General features: G+C 43.8%; 1 protein-coding gene across 4 annotated transcripts in view; it reads left to right on the top strand.

Annotated features, from left to right (window-relative positions):
* Positions 1 to 20,783, top strand: part of PTPRT (protein tyrosine phosphatase receptor type T) — a 1,546,842-nt gene that overhangs the window by 945,675 nt on the left and 580,384 nt on the right. For all 4 annotated transcript variants that reach the window (XM_085619228.1, XM_085619229.1, XM_085619230.1 and 1 more), the window contains exon 9: positions 16,898 to 17,007. In XM_085619228.1, the coding sequence (XP_085475354.1) occupies positions 16,898 to 17,007 (110 nt within the window). The remainder of the gene's footprint in view (positions 1 to 16,897; positions 17,008 to 20,783) is intronic.

Genomic DNA, 20,783 nt, shown 5'->3' with positions numbered 1-20,783 from the left:
CCCGACTCTAAAATCTGAGGCGGTATATCCCTTATGTGCGCCACGCTTCCTTTGTCGCCCTCTAGGTTTTAAAAAAACCTACTGCCGACCCAAAGCTTCTTCTAAACTTCTGTCCAATTTCCCTACTTCCATACTTTGGGAAAATGTTGGAATCTCTCATCAACCAACAGCTCGTTGACCACCTCGAGAGCCATGGACTCTTAGATCCCTCACAGTCCGGTTTCAGGGCGGCGCACAGCACAGAGACAGCATTGGTCGAGGTTACAGATAACATCAGACTGGCCTTAGAGAAGCATCAGTCAGTTATCCTCGTCCTGCTCAACCTGTCCGCCGCCTTTGACACCATCTCCCATAGCATCTTAGATCATCGGCTCTGGGAGATAGGTGTCAGAGGAAATGCCCTCAAATGGTTTAAAAGCTACCTATCCGACCGTGTAACAACTGTCAACAGATGGGTAACAGCATTTCATGTGAGAGACTGGTCGAGATGGGAGTGCCACAGGGCTCTATCCTGAGCCCAACACTTTTTAACCTGTACAGGACCCCACTGGCTAAGGTGATCAGAGCCTACGGATTTGATGTCAAACCTTATGCAGATGACACACAGATCCTGATCACCATAGGCCCGGACCCTATTGAAACTAAGCAGCGTTTCAAAAATTGTATGTCTCACATTGATAGGTGGATGAGATCCAACCACCTCCAACTGAACGGTGGCAAGTCAGAGATCATGCTTTTTGGCAAGGCTCTGGAACATTGGACACACGACTGGTGGCCATCCAACCTAGGCCCCTGCCCAACTCCCAAGGAAATGGTTCATAACCTTGGTTTCTACGTGGACAATGAATTTTCCATGAAAAGCCAAACTAATCATGTCATTGGCACCTGCTTCGGTGTAATGCGCAGTTTGCGGAAGGTTTTCAAATGGATTCCTACTGAGGCTAGGAAACCATTAGTCCAGGGATTAATTATAAATCGAATGGACTATGGCAACGCCCTATTGCTCTCAATAAATGAAAACCTTCTAAACAGACTCCAAATCTTGCAGAATACTGCTGCTAGGTTAGTCTTAGACCTTCCGCACAGATCTTCCTCTGCTCCCTGTTTAAGAGCACTTCACTGGCTCCCAGTGAGAAAACAAATTCTCTTTAAAACCCTTTGTTTGACACATAAGCAGATGTATGGAAACGGCCCAAGATACTCTTCAAATAAACTATGTTGGTATCAGCCATGTAGGGTGCTCAGGTCCAGTAATGACTCATTGCTTACTCCCCTCAGAAACCGTACTGCTAGAAAAGGAGGCAGGTCTTTCTCCTTTCTCGCACCGGCATCCTGGAACAAAATGCCTTCATACTTACGCACCATTCCTGACCATAGCTGCTTTCGCAAGAAGCTGAAGCCATGGCTATTTGATAACTAAGCTAGCATTTCTATCAGAGCCGTCTGCAAGCGCCATGAGACTTTATGAGTGATGTGTGCACCATACAAATGTCCCTGATTTGATTTGATTTGATTTGTTTTCCTGTTTTGAGCTTTTGAATAGTAGCCTAATGCATTTGGGTCTCTTGTTTTCCTTTTGTTGAAACAATAACACTAATATACTTTAAATCAGTGATTTTTAGGTGAAAGGTTAGGCCGGAGACACTGTCCATAATGATCAAGGGTGAAGCGGTCAGCCTACACCCAAACACCATAATCGTGCATACACCCCAAACAAGTAAGGCGCTTAATTGAGGCCATTGTAGATACAATGCAACATAAAAAGATGATGGATGAAATGTTGAACATTGTCAAACATTTACCCCCAGTCACAGATCTGGGTTTAATCCATTGTTATTTTGCTCCCACGCCATTCCAGTTTGGACCCAGCCATATGAAAATCAGCCTTGCCCCTATGCCCCATGGGAACAGTCCAGCGCGAACTGCCAGGTCAGGTCCTCCCTGGACCGGAAAACAAGCATCCTGAGGCTGGTTTCAGAGTATCACCCCTCATCAGCCAGGCTAGCTTGAAACCGGTGGTGTAGTGAGTAGTAGATACAATGTCAGAAGTCACTTTATTTCGTTCTTTAAAAAAAAACACCCTTCTAATGGATTATGGGAGGTCGAAATATTTTTGCCCTATGACAAAACTTTCAAAATATTTAAAGAATCCACTCCAAAGACCTAATTTCGATCAGAGAGAATGTATATATAGCATTTCACCTCTTTGCTGAAAAATGTTCCCACTGCTGCACAGTACTCCGCCACTTAGCAACCTTGCCCTTTGGTACACTGTCTATTCCCAGTCTTCTGGAAGTACACATTAGTGTTGAACTTTCAGGATTGGGAATGGATGCTGCACATTCATTCTCTTTGCCTGTAGGAATTCTTGGATCCTACGCCACTGGGTGGGATTCTCAGCTGCAGGAGAACGACCAATTCACAGCTGGATTCTCATAGCACCAGGCGGTCCTGCCTCTGATAGAAGGCAGAAGGACCTCCTCTGGGGGTTGAATAAAAGATTTGGGGCTGTTGTAGCAAACCTGAGCTACAACTTAGGGCTAAGGGCAGCATTGAGTGGTAGTGAGGCAAATTAGTCCCAGAGGACATTCAGTTCTCTGCATCATGAAGTCCTGACGTTAGCAAGTGGGTCTTGCCACTGCGAGAATCAGCCCAAAAACATTAAATGTGTACAGTGGAAAAACTTTGAGAAGGCCTCAGTTATCCTGCTTTACTGACTTTGAAGGCGATATTACATGTGAACACCCAGCAGTCTACGACTTTAAATCAGGTGGGATGAAGTTCAGGTTTAAATGTCATTGCCTCATGCCATCCTCTAGTCTCTGCTTTTACCCTCTATGGGCGCCTACAATGCAGTGTAGCCTTCTTTGAACAGATCTGCAAAGTTGAGCATCATTTCCAATTAGGGCACTCTTTATCCATGAGTGCCAGGGTGTCCAGGCTGAGCGAGCGCATACTCTTTTGTGTTTTTTTGACCAGTTGACTTCCAGTACCTGCTTCAGCAGGCAGCCATTGGACAGGGATTCGTCCTTGCTATGCTAGCGCATTGCATTGAAATGGGTTGCATTTGATTCCACGATAAACACATAAAATCTCTAAAGTACTGTAAAGAAGTGAATATGTATACATTATTAGAAGCTCATTGTGCGTGAAAAGCAAACATCATTAAGCGTTTGCAATCCGAGTTCAAAGCACTCATTAATAAGCAGAGAATGATAATCAGCAATGTTCTTGTAGTGCAGCAGACGTGTTCACGCATGTACTGTAAACACAATATCAATTCAGCGCCTCAGCATTGCTCCACAAATGAATAGCGACTGAAAAGATCAAAAGAACTACTCTTTCAAGGCAATTAACAATACATGGGAGGAAAAATAATTTCTTGCCTAACCCACCCATCTGCCAATGATTTCAGCAGCAAACAAACATAATGCATAAAGCACAGGGAAATAAAAATGAAGGCGTGCTGCTATTGTCGTCAATTAATGTACGAGGCTGTGGGTGTTATTAGGCTCTATTAATGTAGTACGCAGAGTAGATAGCGCTTTCATCGCCGAACGCAACGCGACTCCATGAACTGTTGAACAATCCAACAACTTTGGTATTGTGCAGGATTTCTCAGACCGGGTTTTTAGGATTCCATTCGAATTATGCTATCATATTGGGTCTTGGATATGCAGTGGTGTTGCTATGCCTTTTGCTGCACGTGGTGGTCCCTGCATTCGCTGCCCGTGGTGGCCAAATTTAAGAGTGGGGTGTGCTGGCGATTTTCCCGCAACAGCTGCAGGTAAGGTAAGGCCGCCGTTCCCAAAACGCGTGCCGCCCAGGACAGACTGCCCTTCCAACAGGGCCGGACAGGGAACCAAAACCGGCCCTGGCAAAGTGCTCGGCCGGCCCCCCCAGGGCTTGGGGGTGCCACCGAGCTCTTTACCAGGGCCGGTTTCCGGCCGATTTTGTTACAGGGCCGATTTTGCAGCTATGCTGCAAAAACGTCCCTGTAACAAAAACGGCCACCAGGGGCACAAAACCGGCCCCCACCCGTGCGGCGCACCGGGGGATTGCCCGGTGCCCTCTATGGCCAGTCCAGTCCTGCCTCCCAACCCCCCTCCCTACCCCACTGTGGATATGGTGTTAGAGTTGTAAGTTAGCTGGAAGTAAAGGATATTTCTAATACTCGTTAGTTTTACTTCTGTAAAAAACGTGGAGGTGTCCTTGAGCCTGATTTGGAGTTTGGCCGATGGGTTATACCATCACAAACATGATGGATATCGTTTCTGCATTATTACAAGTGCATGAAATCCTATACACTTCTAGTAAGTCAGGCGGGATATCGTCACGTTTGTGATGGCGTAACCCTTCTCCCCTTCTCACTTGTCCCAGAGCACTGCTTTCAGGATGCACAAGCCCTCATCCACCGAGGTGGCATGCTTCATCATCGGGCCACACTTCTCGTTGAGCGGCTGCTGCAATGCCCAGTGGACCTCTCAGTGGAGACTCTTTGGTGGAGATCTTTTCTTATCTGTGTGAATGGCTGAGAGCCTCAGTTAACAAACATGTGCCCTCTAGAGTTCTCTAGGCATAATGAAAGTAGATTGGATGACTTCATAGTGATAAAATTAACTAAGGGTCTCAAAACAAAATTTTCATATCTTATCTGTTCTTGTTAAGGTTAAAAACAAATGACTGAACCCAGCTGGAAATAATGTTCCTTGAGTTCAATACCCGGTCAACATGTTCCTTGCCAGGTGTCCCACTAGGGATCAATAGCAATTCATCAGGACCATAATGACTGTTCCTAATCTACTTGGTAAAGCCCCTATACTATTTTTATTATGCTCACCCACGGTGTTATGTATTTCAAACCGTGTGTCCTAATTAGGAAAACACCCGTAACTTGCATGCGATATTGATATGTCCAATTGTGGTCGCCTGGGGGGAAATAAAATCAGGCCAGGGGCCCGGGGCCTTGTGTAAGCTTGGATTTGCAGACTTCCCTACTTAGGCATTTGCTATTTCAGGTAAAGTGCTTCCACGACCCTGAACGAGGAGCAGGGCCCAATAGTGAAGTATGCCACCTCGGTGTGTGAGGGCTTGAGTATTATGAAAGGGATGCTCTATGACCAGTGTGAAGCTCCTAGAGCCTTAGTGTGGCCGGGGAAGCTTCCCACATCTCTTGGAAATGCACTCTTGATTTTTACGATGTCTTCCTGACCCTCATGTTACTTTTTAGACTCAGACAGAATGTTGACTATACAGCCTTAATCTTGAGCAACTCCAGTGCTTTTTCTCCTAATTTTCATGTGTGGCAGAATGGTTCGAGTAGAGGACTGTAAAACTGTTGTACAGTCACCCTCTGGTATCTCACATTATTTCGTTTAGGAAGTATACCTTCAAGTGTAATTTTCACACAGAAGTGTGGCAAAACGCAGTATGCATAATATATGCAATTCAGAAAAATATTCTGGAACTTCGGCACAGAGGGCAGGTCACATCACCATGGTACTCTTCCCAGCCACTGCATCACTTTTCGTGGAGTTATACAAAAATTTTAAAAAAACGGTATCAGCTCTTCCTGTAGGTGTCAAGGACGCCATTTGCACAATTTTACAGCCCATCTTTTAATGCCGTCCTCTACTGACCCTAGGAAGAAGTTGTTAAAAAAAACTATCCTGGGGCTTGTCAGTCATTTCATGTCTCACTCAGTCAACCAGACATTTATAAAACACTAGCCTGGCCACAGTTTAGGACATTACCTGACTAGAACCCCACCTCATCATTGCCCTCTCTCATTCCTCGGGCAGCATGTGAAATCTTTGCCTTTAAAGGGTATCTATCGTTAGTTCTACTAATGCATTTCATTTTATCTGTTATTCCAATTCGTATGCCATTAATTTTACATGAATATAGTGTTAGGATGTACCCTTGACCCTTTCTATTAAAAGGGTGCATTTTTTCTGTACATGTCACTAATCTCTGATTGCTGCACCACTGGTAATTTTATTTCACTTATGAGGCATAAATGTAAATCACGAGGCAGCATCCTGACATTTATGACATGTCATAGGTCCTGCTCATGTTGCGATCTGTAATACAGGACGCAGCTTCCTGTGGTTGTGCTAGTTTTGTTTAAAGACATAAATACATTTTAAAATACATTGAAATAGTACCAGCTTTATTAGTTTAAACACTCACCAACATGAAAGAACACACAAACACATACACAGACTCTCTCTCACACACACACATGCATACATACATACAAGGACATACATACTCTTGAACATTCAATCAATATAGCCTATATAGGTTATACAGTCAGCTACCACCTTGCTACCAGTAGTGTGTGCATTAAAATATACAAACAGCAAATATCTAAGACAGCACATCATACCGAACATCTAACATACAACAACAAAGCACACAGATACCACTCGGCAGGTACACCAACACAATGCCCATTCACTGGTCAGGGTTTGTGTTGCTGTTCTCAAAAAGAGATGTACACGCAGTTGGCTAAAAATCTCTGACATTCCTCTAAGACAAAAAATTCACTAACTGACAGCTCATTGAACCTGGCAATGCCACCCTAGAAGACAAACAACATATATCATCACAGGATCTTTTAGATTCTGGTGTGTGATAGAATCCCCCAAATCACATGGTGGGTAACCACAGGCAGCTTACTACATGGCAATGCCCTTGGAATGCAAGCATGTGCATTTCACAGATACCAATGACACACCATAATGGTTCAGATATTCTAGTTGCAATCACATCTGCTCATCATTTGAGGATCTGTCCTTTTGGTTACTGGTGCTCCCCATCTGAGAATCTTTCCTACTTGCTTTTTCCTACAGAATAAGTCAGGCTAGTTCACCAAGTTTCTGTAAAAAGTTCACAGGGAGGACAAGATTTTTCTTCGAGAAATCTCCTCTGAAGGATCTATACTTGCATTCCTCTGGGTATCTTTATGGCTATGTCTTTTTATGAGGAAGCGACAAGCTCTTTCAATTGCTCTAAAAGTCTCTTTGAAAACATTGGTTCAACTATGAATGTCTGAATTTCTCTACAACGTGGACGCTCTGCTGCTTTCAGGGAGGACGCTGGAGAGGCTTGCAAGACCGGGACTGCGAGGACCAGGGTGCCTGCCTGCTGGCTAGTTGATTTCGCACACCTGCCTCCTCTTCCCTGCCCCGCCTCCTGCCACTATATTACTTCTCGCGGCCCCCGCAGCGCGGGAGCCGCTCGTTTGCCACTGACCTGTGCGCTTTGGAACTGACCTGATCCCTGCCTGAATCGCCCCGAGTGGCGTGGACGCTCTGCTGATTTCAGGGAGGACGCTGGAGAGGCTTGCAAGACCGGGACTGCGAGGACCAGGGTGCCTGCCTGCTGGCTAGTTGATTTCGCACACCTGCCTCCTCTTTCCTGCCCCGCCTCTTTCTTTGCTCTCACTACTTCATAAGACTCCCGCTCTCACGCGCCAGCGGGACGCGCCCAGGGCGAAGACCGGGCAAAGAGTGGGCCGTCTGAGGCCGTCAGAGGGCGCCTGAGGTCGGGACGGGCCACACCACTAACCTCCACTGCGTGGTAAATGATATACCATTCTATAAATACGGCCCTTTGTACTGTATATTCTTTGTACTGCATTGATACTTTAAACTGAACTTGTTTTTGGGGATTGTTTTACAGTATTACTGTTGGTCGGGTTGCTACCATGTCAACAAAAGCAGGGAAATCACGCACCCTAATCGTTAACACCTCTAAGGGACCTGTCTCCGGCACAATAGATCAATTCTTTAAAAGAGTGACTAATGTTCTGGAGAAAGAAATCGCGGATACCGAAAAGCGCCTATCCCTTGACTTGCTAACTGGTAAACGCTCCTCACTGGGAACAATCGGGAGGGTACTCTCTCCAGGGATGATAACTGAGAGAACGGGCGCTACCTCAGAAAATGAGGAAGTAATAATCCTCCCAACAAATTCCCCAGGTGTGCCTACCCCGTCGGACCATATAAGTACCCTAACTTCATCCAGGCTATCAGTTTCACCGAACTTGGATATCTCCCCACCATCGATCAAAGAAACCCATGAGATTAGACATACTCCAAAAAAGAGAAGAGGCCCTCTCGCTAAAACATATGCAGCTAAAAAGAAGAAGACTAGATCACCGGTACAGCATTCTGTCCTCAATGGTCCAACAGTGCTAAATAACCCTCTCCCTAGCACTAACACTATAGGAATTCCCGCCGACCAAGATTTAATGGGTGACTTATTCACTAAAATGGAGACTCTGATTAAGTCTCTCTTACTTCCCCTCTTAGAGAGGACAAGATTAATAAGTCTCCATTTGGACGATTTGGGCAAACAAATTCAAGGGAATAATTTGACCCTCTCCGAACTCCTAAAAAACAAGAATAAATCCAGCACCACCGCTCTAGTGATTCCCCACCCCTCTGTGTCAGAACAACCATCAACTAGTGGTACGTATAGGAAACTGAGTACCGCTTCGGGTGGGAAATCAGCGGAAAAACCCCCCAACGAAACTACTGATATAAGTAAAACCATTCCCCCACTTAAAGATAAAGAAACAAGAAGGGAGGTAAAAGACATCATGGCTAAAAGAAATGATGTAACGCCAACTCAATTTGAGAATATTACACTAAGTAGAAGGGTGGATTTACCCCCAGAATCAGCCCCATATACCATTGTCATGACAGGGGTACCTGAACTGGCTGAGGGTACGAGAGAGAACTTCTACGCTCTAAAAAATAAAATCATTTATTGGCTAAATCATAACCGACCACTTCCCGCTGATATAAATGGGGAAATTTTAATGGTGAGACGCACTAGTTGGGTGGGAACCAGACCTAAAGAAAAGAAGGGAGACGCAATAATAATAAACTTTAGGGATCACAGAGCTGTGAGATGCATCGGAGACTGGTATCAAGCCAGAGGGGAGGATGCTATTACGACGCACTATGTCAACTACTTCTATCCACGGGAATTGGTTTCTCATTCCAAATCCTATGCCGAAGAAAATTCCTTCCCACGTTGGAGAGAAGTAGCTCAGCAAATTCCCCATCAAATTTTCCGCAACTACTCATTTAACTCGCACCCGAGGGGGAAGTGCTTGACTAACGATCAATATTTTTTCCAGCGCCCAAATCATCCACCTTACCATCTACCTCAAAATCACTATTCTGAATTACTTCCCAGGTTCAATCTACCGACTCAAAATCGTTACTCAGCCTTGACTGACTTAGAAAATGTAGATTGACTTCCTGTAGAACAGGCTCGATTACAAAAACCAATCATAGAAAACCAAAATATATCCGAGGATACCGTTCTTCGAAGTAATAATTCAGAAATACAAACAATGGAAAATAGTAACCTCAATCCAACAGCCATTTTTACCTCGTCTAGTGGACCTGACACTATTACTCAGGGGAATACCTGTGCCTCTCAAGTTCTGGAGAAGGGAGACGTAGAGTATCGACCAGTTGTAGAGGCAGCCCGTACAAATAAATGTACAAATAATGACTTAAAAATAAACATCATGTCATGGAACATTGCTGGCCTAAGTACAAAAATAATGAACGGGAGTCTGCTTGACTTCGCCAAGAACTATCATATAATCTGCGTACAGGAGACATGGTCTCCATGAACACCACTTGTTAGGTTATAAAACTTATTTCTCACCGGCAGTGGCAAGTGCTCATGGAAGGGCCAAGGGGGGTCTCACGGTGTTCATAAAAAATACTATAGCGGGATTAAAAATAACGCCTCTTGGCCAATATCCTAATTACCAGACACTGAAACTCTCACTCCCGAAGAACGGGACATTAATCCTGGTAAATATGTACGACAATTTACCAGAAAGTGAGAGAGTAGACTTACTTGGATCTGTCCATAATAAACTTTCAACCCAGACTAAAAAGATGCAAGGTCTAGATGTCCCGAGCATCGTGTGGTGTGGCGACTTTAACCATCACCCCTGCGATAAAAAAAACACCAACATCTGTGGCATGACAGAAAAAACTGAAAATAACATGATTCATTTCTGCCATACCAAGGTAGGAGACTTTTTAAATGAAATAATGTCAGAACTTGGTCTAGTGATTTTAAACGAAAGTAATACCGCCACCAGGAAACCACAGGCCACATATTTGGGTAGGGGATGGGAGTCGACGATCGACTATATACTGGTCTCAACAATTCTTGAGAATAAGGCTCAGAACTTTAGATTATTAACTAACACCCTCAGCGACCATGTAGCATTGGCCTTCGAACTGGCTATCGGTCAGGTGCAACTTACACCCCAACTAATGATGACTGCTCTCACCCAGAATAATTTATACCTTAAAAAAATAAATGGTTATGCCTTTGACTTGGGGAAAGATAGACCCAGCAGTCATAACGAATAAGGTAGTCCATGCGGTTTATCCCGCAATTGAGAAATGCTTGAACACTGACACCAGCGAAGAAGATCTTCGCCACAATTTTGGCCTAATTATGGAGAAAGCAAGGGACTCTCTAACAAGTAATAAGAAAGGGCATAAGGGTGGGAAAAAAGGGTGGTTCGACCATAAATGCACTTCAGCGCATAAAGCCTTAAAGAAAGCATTAACAAAACCTGTAAGGGATCAAGAGGAGATTCGTACTTTAAGGAGGTCCTATCGACTAGCTTGTAAAACTAGAAAACAAGAATTGAAAAAAGCGCTCTGGGACCAATTATATGAGAGCTCGCAGAGTAGAAACAGCGAGCAGTTCTGGAAAGTCGTAAAGACCCCCTTTCTGAACGATCCCAGCGACCAGCCCATAATAGAGGTGGCAATCGACGGCCCAACATGGGTAAATCATTTTTCTAAAGTTTTTGGGAAAACATCAGAAACTGAATCAATAGAAGAAAGTGAACAGAACCCACAAAATAGTATATTCCCGATTTTTTTAAACTTTGATATTAACGAGATTACAAACGCTATCAAAAAAAGTAAATGCGGAAAAGCCCCCGGCCCTGATGGCGTACCTGTTGATTTTTTTAAGTTCCAACTAGATTTATGGGCTCCAATTTTAAAACGAGTGTTTGATGCAGTAATGAAGTGCGGGTTAATTAAGTCCTGGACTCATTCGATTATGGTCCCTATATTTAAGAAGGGAAACAGGGACGATGTGACTTGCTACAGGCCAATCTCATTACTGGACTCGCTTGGGAAAATCCTGGGTAGAGTGGTTCTCCAGCGCCTCCAGGAATGGGTAAATGATCACAATATCTTATCTGATATCCAATTTGGATTTAGAGAGGGGTTCGGAACAATTGAACAGGCACTGAACCTATCACTATTGGTGGGAAAATATGTATCAGCAAAGCAAGGAAGGTTATACATGGTTTATGTGGATCTTTCTGCGGCATTCGACTGCGTTTCCCACTCGAAACTGTGGTCAGTGCTCGCAGATATGGGCATAGACTCTGACCTAATATACCTTCTCCGTGCACTCTATTCCAACGCCTCATCAACGGTTCGTTTTGGAACACAGGGCGAACTATCCGATTCTTTTAAGGTAGAGCGGGGTGTGAGGCAGGGTTGTGTCCTGGCCCCCTTTCTATTTTCTCTCTATACTAACAGTCTTGAAGCTGAGATGTTGAGAGGGGCCCGAGACCTCCCACGAGTAAAAAATCGCCTCGTCCCCGCCCTTTTATATGCAGACGATGCTGTAATAGTGGCACGCACTCCACGTGAGCTCCAGAAAGCCCTAGACAGATATTCTAATTTTATGGCCAGCCTGGACCTTAAAATAAACATTAAGAAAACATATGTCATGGTGGCAGGAAAGGGAAAGAAAGGGGAAAGGACCATCATCTGTCTGGATAAAGAGAGAATTGACTCAACTACACAATATCCATATCTTGGGGTCATGATAGATGACAAACTCAACTGGAAAGCAGCCATTGAAGCTCGCAAACACCAACTTCTGCGAGCAATAATCGCTCTTATAAAGTTCTCACAGAAGCTCGGAAAGAGACCACCATCAGAGCTTATCCGCATTTACAAAGCTAAGTGCCATTCTACTGCTCTTTACGGGGCGGGCCTTTGGGGTCACAAACATACCAATGCTCTGCAGGTAGCAGAGAATATATTTATCCGATTTCTTCTGATGGCACCAAAGCGAGCATCGACCTTTGCCTGCCATGCAGAAATCGGAATTCCCCATATTGAAGATCTGGCGAAGATTCAACCTCTCTTGTTGTGGCGCCGTATTTGGACGTCAACGGACAACTCATTCACAAAAGAAATAGTGGCCGACTGTATGTCCCTAGAACATATGGGGAAAATTGAGTGGCTGCTTTACGTGAAAAATTTTCTCACAGATCTTGGCCTCAAAAAATATTTTACCAACCCCGAATTAATTGCAGAAAATAAAATGAAAGATCTAAAAATAAAGGCCCTTAGCTATATGGAAGAATCCCGGTTGAGCAATGAGATAAGAAAAACATCTGTCCAACACTCTCTAATAATCATGACCACATTGGAAATGGAACCGTATCTGGTGTACGTTGAGTCACAATTTGAACGTTTCTTGTTGACACGATTCAGATTGAATCTCTTTCACAAGCTTGTAGCCTTCCCCAAAAATCCAAACTGGAACGAGGGCTTACCGCTATGCCCTTGCGACGAGATCTCGGAGCAAACAACCATGCATACCGTATTGTTTTGCAAATACTATTCTCCCCATCGTAATCTCTGGCTATTACCGTTGTTGAGAACCCATGGTTTTAGAAGATGTCGCCCTGCCATGTTGTACCTACAATTTCTAAATTCCGCGCTGACTACGAAATGCGTAAGCACATTTTTAAAATGTATTTTTAAACACAGAGTGAACCTTGGGTAAACATTTTTATAGGAGCCTTTTATAAAATGCATAATTTTGTTGATATGTTTTATGTATGTACTTTTGTGGTTATTACGGTCTCATTATAACCGAATAAAGATTTATACTACTACTACAACGTCCCTGGGCTGTGGTGGTGATCACCTTTCCTACCCGATAAAGCCATAGGAGTGCCTCAGCTACTATAGGGTCATTCAGCATTTGGAGCTCTGGAATCCTGAGTGGAAACTCAGGGAAGTACTCCATCAAATATTTGTAGAGTGGAAACATGTATTGCCTTTCATATCTTTTCTCTGCAAGACAGATTGGAATGGGTAACCCGAGAGATGTGGCATTCAATACTAAGATACTGTCTTCATTATCAATGCAGAATTTGATTTTGATAATAAATGTTCATGAGAGTACTGCATTATATTGGTCATTGTTTGGCTTGGAAGATTGTTGACGCTGGTCCTTGGAGTTTGGCTCTGGCCTCTCTATTTTAATGTCTGAGATGAAGTAGATCTGTCAAGCAGTAATTAAACACAGTTTTGTTTCTCAGTGCACTCAATTTTCCACAAGATAAACCAATCTTTACAACTTCTTTGTACGCTACTCCATCCGTTGCACTGTTTCTGGCAGTGCCCCAAATCATACAAAACTAAATGGGTCAGGCGAACCAGTCCCTTGAATGTGTGCACCTTCGATGAAACAATATGTTTCTAATCTCAATTCCACCTTGTTCAAACACAAAAAAATTCTGATGCTTGTTGACTTATGATTACTTCATTAATTTATTCATTCATCAGCAAGGTCATACCGTAACTGCCCTCCGACCCCGCTGTAGGGCAGTTACGGAAGGCATGGCAGCGGGGATCTGAGCGGGACAGACCCCTGAAGAAGGGGTCTGTGGTTGACCCGAAATGCATTGGGTTTTATGAAAAGCATTGCGTCTCCACAAAATTATGGAATTATGAATTAACGAAGTATGACCTTGCCGATGAATGAATACAGTGATGAAGTAATCATAAGTCAACAAGCATCAGAATTTTTTGTGTTTGAACAAGGTTGAATTGAGAATAGAAACATATTGTTTAATCAAAGGTGCTCACATCCAAGGGACTGGTTCGCCTGACCCATTTAGTTTTGTAAGCAGCAATTAAATACACATCGTACCAGGAGCCAATGAGCTCAAACTTACCACTGTATATATTCCTTCAAAATAGTTTGGGCTTTTAGCTTACAGTTAGAGTCTTTGGTGAAGGTGGTGATGCCACGACAGGCTGAACAAAGTCTTTTAACCCCTTCTGTTGCAAAATGTTGGGAATATAAAGCAATTTTGTGGCAATGGTTTTGATGATAGGGCCCTAGCCTAATGAACGATGGCAAACACAGCGGTGTAGAGGTGAAAGATGAAAATGAGAGGAGAAATGGCAACCACAAATCATCAGGGGAAAGCAATGATTTACAGTGCATTGAAGTCTAAAGAGAGGGTATATGTACCACTACAGTTGGAAGGAAGAACCCCTCCAAGCAATGCTCTGTGAAAAACGTACAACTTGGTCTGTTTTGGGGTCAGGAGCTCCATCTTGGGGTGGATGGCTTATCCCAATGAGCATGGAAGGGAAGGTGGCACTATGCCGAAGCAAGAGCAAAGTTGTAAGCTCTTGCAGTCTGGATTATCTGCACTTGAAGCAAGTCATAGTCTGTGCGCCCTGCACCGCCGCACATGCCGAGTTCAGGAATCCAGACAGCTCTGGCTTTCACAACTAAATGGTTTACATAACCAAATGGCTGACCTCAGTGGTAGGGAGGTTCTAACCTTCAATGGTACCTTTCAGACATCCGGACCACCAGTAAGAGGTAGTTCTCAAGAGGACCAGTCCTGCATGCAGCGTCCCCTATGAACGGATGCCATAAAGGATAAAGAGGCAATGGCGGCAGTGCTCTCATCTTTCTCTCTCTGAGGCGTCTGCCAGTGGTGAGAGCCCGTCCCTGTAGAAGTCAGCCTTCACTGTTCAATGAGACTCATGTCCATGTCAGGGAGAAGGACGGTGGAGCATTTTGGAGTGTTCTGTGTCGGGGGTATTAGCATAATAATCCAATTGGAGATGATAGACCTCTCTCCTTTCTCTGTAAATTAGTTTTCCTGTGTGAGGTCTATTCTGGATTTATGTTTTCCGAGACAATAGCCTCTGGTATGTTTGCAGCCCACCCAGGCAGCTAACCATGGAGGCAACTGAGTCACATCCTCTGTAATCACTGATGCTTGGGCAGTTTTCCAGGCACCTCCCAAACGATCCATGCACAGGAGGGATATAAACCTGGAGTATAAACTCTGGGACTCCCTGACCGGCTCAGAGTATTGACAAGCCTTACTGTCAGTTATGATTGTTACCCCTAACTTGTCGCTCATTCTTAGGTATGCTTTGAGATTTTTGAAGTAGGGGAACACAAATAAACTGTTATTTTCATATATTCCTCTGGCTCAAACAGGAGTTAGGTTATTGCATTTCAGAATCTGAACACTTTCCTATGGTTAAGCCAAGCTTACTGTTGGTCCTGGCCTCCTTAGTAACATTCCGGGGTCCCTAAAGTGAACAGAAGATGGAAATGGAAACATTATTATTCTTCGTGGGGAAGCTCTGTTCTCTCTATTTCCTCCGAGGGTTGGTACAGGTTGGAATGGAGAGATAGGAGGTATCCAAACAGGAGGGTTGGCAGTATGAGGACACAAAAAAAAAAAAAACTTTCCTCAAATGCATGATATGATATTTGAATCTTTGGAAATAGTTGCCTCACTCAAATCAAGGACGTTTAGAATATATATGGATCCGTGGAAAAATGGCAACCTAATGGGACTTACGTGAGTCCGCAAAAGACATTAAACTAAGCGGAGAAAGACTCAGGGCCTCATTTATGGTCTTTTGGCGTAGGGCAGTGCAGCAAGGCACGTGCTGCGTTGCCCAATGACAAAGTGAAAGGACAGGAATGCACCATTTTTAAAGACTATGGTGCATTCCTGTCCTTTCTGCAGATGCTGGCGCAGTTTCTGCAGCATAGCTCCAACGTAGGAACCTTTGCACCGTGGTACAAGGGTGCCTTCATTGCAGGCAAGATTGTTTTTGTGCACCTTTCAGCCCAAAAATAATCCTAAGAGGCGTTTTCCTCTTTCTATGTGTGCTGCAGAAGGCAGCACACATGTAAAGAGGAAGTAACTATGACAAATGAAGTTATTTCTCCTTGTTACGCCTCACCTAATGAGGCGTACGAATTTGGCACTTCCCCAGGTTTATATGTGTATGTAAATATGCGGCAGCGTCAAATTTCATGGGTGTTGCATGGGAAAAACCCCTGCCACGCCTGTGGAATGCCTCCCGGGCACAGACTTAGGCGACGCAGCGATTTGCGCTGCGTCGCCTTACTCATGCTTTATTAGGCCAGTCAAAGCCACGCAGGGTGGCTTTGCGTGGCTTCATATATTTTTATGGGATCCCTGCATCAGGCATGTGATACAGGGCACTCATACATAAGCCTCTCAGTCCCAGGTCAAAATCGGAGGCAATATATTGCCCTACACATTTATAAAAAGGCAATTTTCACCAGGAAGGAAAACTTTCTCAATGGAAGGATTGCAATGTTATTATTTGATTAAGCAAATATAGTGAAAACCTTGCTGGGATTTAATATTTTCTAGGTGAATGAGCCCTTCCCTAATCGGCATAATGTCAGATTTAGTATAAATTAGCTATTTACATACGTGCAAACAGATTGTAAATTAACATTTATGTTTTATTATCTCGTATGTCTGTTGCCGTTACTTTTATATCGTCTGCCACTAATTAAAAGCTGCAATGACCTTGAGGAAAGGAGCATATGGTGAAACCAATATGCTTTCCTCCTCTAAGCGAGTACCATGTGTCAGCAATGAGTGCTGCGACAGTGACTGAATTCCGAGATTACATTTGTGCTCTGCTTTATCCACTGAGACATCTTCTCTTCTTCCTCATTGCTCTGTCTTCTCTTGTAGTGCCTGGAGCAATACCTCTTGAGTCAATCCAAGGAGGCCCATTCGAGGAAAAAATATTTTTACAGTGGAAACCACCGAACGAGACCAATGGAGTCATCACCCTGTATGAGGTAAGAATGCCCGTGCCGCACAAGATAGTCAGTGACGCTGCTTACCGCGGTAAATATGTGTGTGGTCAAATTTCAAATGGCCATAGATCAATATTTTAAGACTTTGACAAATGTAATGTGGTGCAAGGATGCATACTAATACTTAGGGCCATGATATGGTCAGAAGCCCTGCGACAACCTATGATAGGGAACTCTGTCAACCATTTTTCTCATACTTTGTCTTAAAACAAAACTTTAACTATTTCATCAGAAAATAACTGTTTACAATAACAAAAAAGCTTTCACGTTATTTTCCATATTAAAATTCACATTTAACTCACACAAATGACACATTTTTGTGCCAATTGCTTAAAGCAATTGAACTCCATTTAGCTGTGAAAAGAGGAATTTTTTTCATTTTTATGTTGAGCCTAGCAGACAGTGTAAACTGGGTAGGCCTGTAAGAAATGTTCATTAAGCCAGAGCAATTGGAGTAATTTCAGAAAATACATATTCCTCTTGTGATGCAAAATTACCAAAGTTACGCATCTACACCACCTTGAGCAATTAAGAGCAATTTGGGGCAAATATCCTACCACAGGAGCACAGGAACAATGTACTAAGAGAGAATGAGTGGCTGCTGGCTACTCCTGTTCATGTCCTGTAGAATTTAGTGCTAAATTCTTAGTGCCAAATGATATTGGGGTCCATTTTGGATGCAAGGGTGCATTTTGCAATAAGAAAATAGCACTAAATGCTGGATTATGCTTCTCCTATAATTATGCAGAATTACTAGTAATCTTCCGGTAATTAGGAATATTTAACCTGGAGAGAATTACACCAGTTACGCCCACCCCCAGAGCTGGTTGGCTGGTAAATATCAATTGTCAGCTTACACTAAACTTATGATGAGCGTACTACCCGCCGATTGCTTACCATTGGTTGACTTTAATGCCACTCTCATTTGCTTGATTCTTATTCAATGACTTGCCTTGTCCATTTTGTTTTTGTCCCTCCCCTGGAGCATACCCTATGTACTTTTGTCCTTCCACTGCTCACTTTGAGGAAACCACTGTTTTTTCCTTTTGATTAAGCATTCCACCACAGTGTATGTGTTTTCCAGCTGTCTCCTTCATGTGTTTTGCTTTTCAACCGTCTGCTTTGTGTTTGTCTCTCGCCCCCTGTGTTTCTGTCCCCTAGTAGTCTTTCTTGCTGTCTTTCACCCATGTGCTTCTCTCCTCCCCAGGATGCCTCGTGCTCTTCCCCGTATACATCTCTCTTGTTTTGAGCCTCACATGCAGTTTCCCCCGTCCTTGTTGCTCCTTTTCTCACACACATTTGCCTCCACCACAGCTGCTAACCTGACCTTCATTGTCCATACTCACAGTCCTTTTTTTATTTATAATTTTCCTTTTTTCCTTTTTTGGGATGGCGAGGAAGTAATTTGCTGCTGGCCCTTCCACTTTCTAAATAAAAGTGCTTTTGAAATACTTCCTTTTGATATTTTTTATTTACCAATGTGTTAGACCTGGCATCCTTGGCCTGGTTTTCGCTGACATTTTGCCTCTACCTCCTATGTTTTTGATGCTGTGCTGGATTTCGTTTTTGCTGGCTTAGATGCTTTGGGCACGTTGCCACTGCTGATCAGTGTCAAAGTGCAAGTGCTCCCTGGGTAAATTGATATTGTGGATTGGCATATTTGTTTTACCAGTAGGTCCCTAATAAAGTGCACTGGGTGTGTCAGGGCTGGTAAATCAAATGCTACTAGTGGGCTGCAGCACTGATTGTGCCACCCACATGAGTAGCCCTAAAAGAGGTCTCATGCATGCCACCGCAGTGCCTGTGCGCAGTTTGTTAACTGCCATGTCAACCTGGCAAGTGCACCCACTTGCCAGGCCCTACCCTTCCGTTTCCTTGCACATAAGACACCCTATAGTAGACCAAGGTACCCCCCAGGGCAGGGTGCAGTGTATGTGAAAGGTAGGACATGTACTGATGTGTGTAACATGTCCTGATAGTGAAATACTGCCAATTTTGTTTTTCACTATTGAAAGGCTATCTTGCCCATAGGACAGAATGGGGAATGCTCTGTAACATTTTACAAATGCAAAAAGAACAATTGATGGACAGAATGCAGAACAATGTCATACATTCACAACAGTACAGAGACCTGGACCTAAATCCATCATTCTTTTGCTCACCACACCACCCCAGTTTGGACCCAGCCATATGCAAATCAGTCTTGACCCTGTTCCTTGTGGGAAGAGTCCAGCCGGAAGTGCCAAGCCAGGTCCTCCCTGGACCGGAAACAAGCATCCTGAGACCGGTTTCAGGGCATCACCCTTCGTCGGCCAGGCTAGCTTGAATCCAGTGGTGAAGTGAGCACAGGACCCACGTCTGGGAATACCCTTCCCACTTAGGGCGACATATGTTCTCCATGCCACTGGAGTCAAGCTATCCTGGCTGATTAGGGATGAAACCCTGAAACCGGTCCTAGGATGCTTGATTCCAGTCCAGCGAGGGTCTGTGTGACACCACGCCCGACACCGCGATCTTCGCGGGTGGCGCCGTACTTTGGATTTTGTGCTGTCCTGAGGTCGTGATAGCCCCAGTTGGTGCTATTTGATTTCTACAAACTTATTTTTGCAACATCCTTTTTTTTAAAGACATTTGACTGAGTATCTGTATGTTGGATTTTTGTCATTTTGGTCTTGTTTAGTTTAGATAAAGATATTTTATTTTTCTAAACTGGTGTGGTGACCCTTTGTGGTGTTTTCACTGTGTTACTGTGAGTGTTGGTACAAATACTTTACACATTGCCTTTGGGATAAGCCTGTCTGCTCGTGCCAAGCTATGAAGGGGGTGAGCAGGGGTTATCTAAAGTGTGTATTCCCCTTACCCTGACTAGAAGCAAGGGTCCCTATTTGGACAAAGGTACTTACCTCTGCCAACTAGAGACCCCCATTTCTAACACAATACAACTAGGGTCAGTAAATAAAAAGGGTGCCAGTGTCACGTGCATACGTCATGACACATCCACACATCTACAAAATGACAAAGCCTGAGCGTCCACATCAGTCTGCCTCGCTCTTTCATTTTGTTCATGCTGTACAACATTTGCTGATGCTACACAGAATAAACAAAAGGAATTGGCAGGCCAATAGGACTCAAATGCAAAACCTACTGGTTTTGCCAGTGCTAGCTTCACATGAAAATGTGTTTTTCAATCTTTATGGGACCTGTTTTTCAAAATATTATCTGACGTTAGAATTTCATTCATCTGGCTATATTGAGTCAAGAAATGCCTATAAATGCACCTAACTTTTTCTTGAAAGCCACCAGGCAGCGACCTAGTCAAAACAGCACATCGTAAAACAGCAGCAATCGGTCTGGGACCACTTGAGGTGTAGTTTTACTACTTTCCTGGATTCACATAACTTTTCCAGCTTGTGTTTGGAAACATACGCTAATTATAGCTTTCCAGGCATAATCATGGAACTCTTATGTAATGACATTCTTACTCTTTGCTCGCGACATTTCCCACATGTGCACTTGTACTGATTGTGAAATGCAAGCGCTTTTGTGCCACTGCACAGTTTTTCTTAGCAGGGAAAATACATTTTTCCATGGAGAAACACCTTCCCCCAAACTGTCAATAATATAGGGGATATTCGGTTCCCACAGTTGACAGGATTAAATCTCTGACCACTTCCACTGTTGAAGGAATTTGAGCGTAGTTATGAAATACATGCGTAGTTATGAAATACATACAAATGTTCTAGTGTGGATGTTACCCA

This window comes from Triturus cristatus, chromosome 7 (assembly GCF_964204655.1).
Source record: "Triturus cristatus chromosome 7, aTriCri1.1, whole genome shotgun sequence".
Lineage (NCBI taxonomy): Eukaryota > Metazoa > Chordata > Amphibia > Caudata > Salamandridae > Triturus > Triturus cristatus.
Note: the sequence above shows the minus strand (reverse complement) of the source record. Positions and strands in the feature narration are given on the sequence as shown.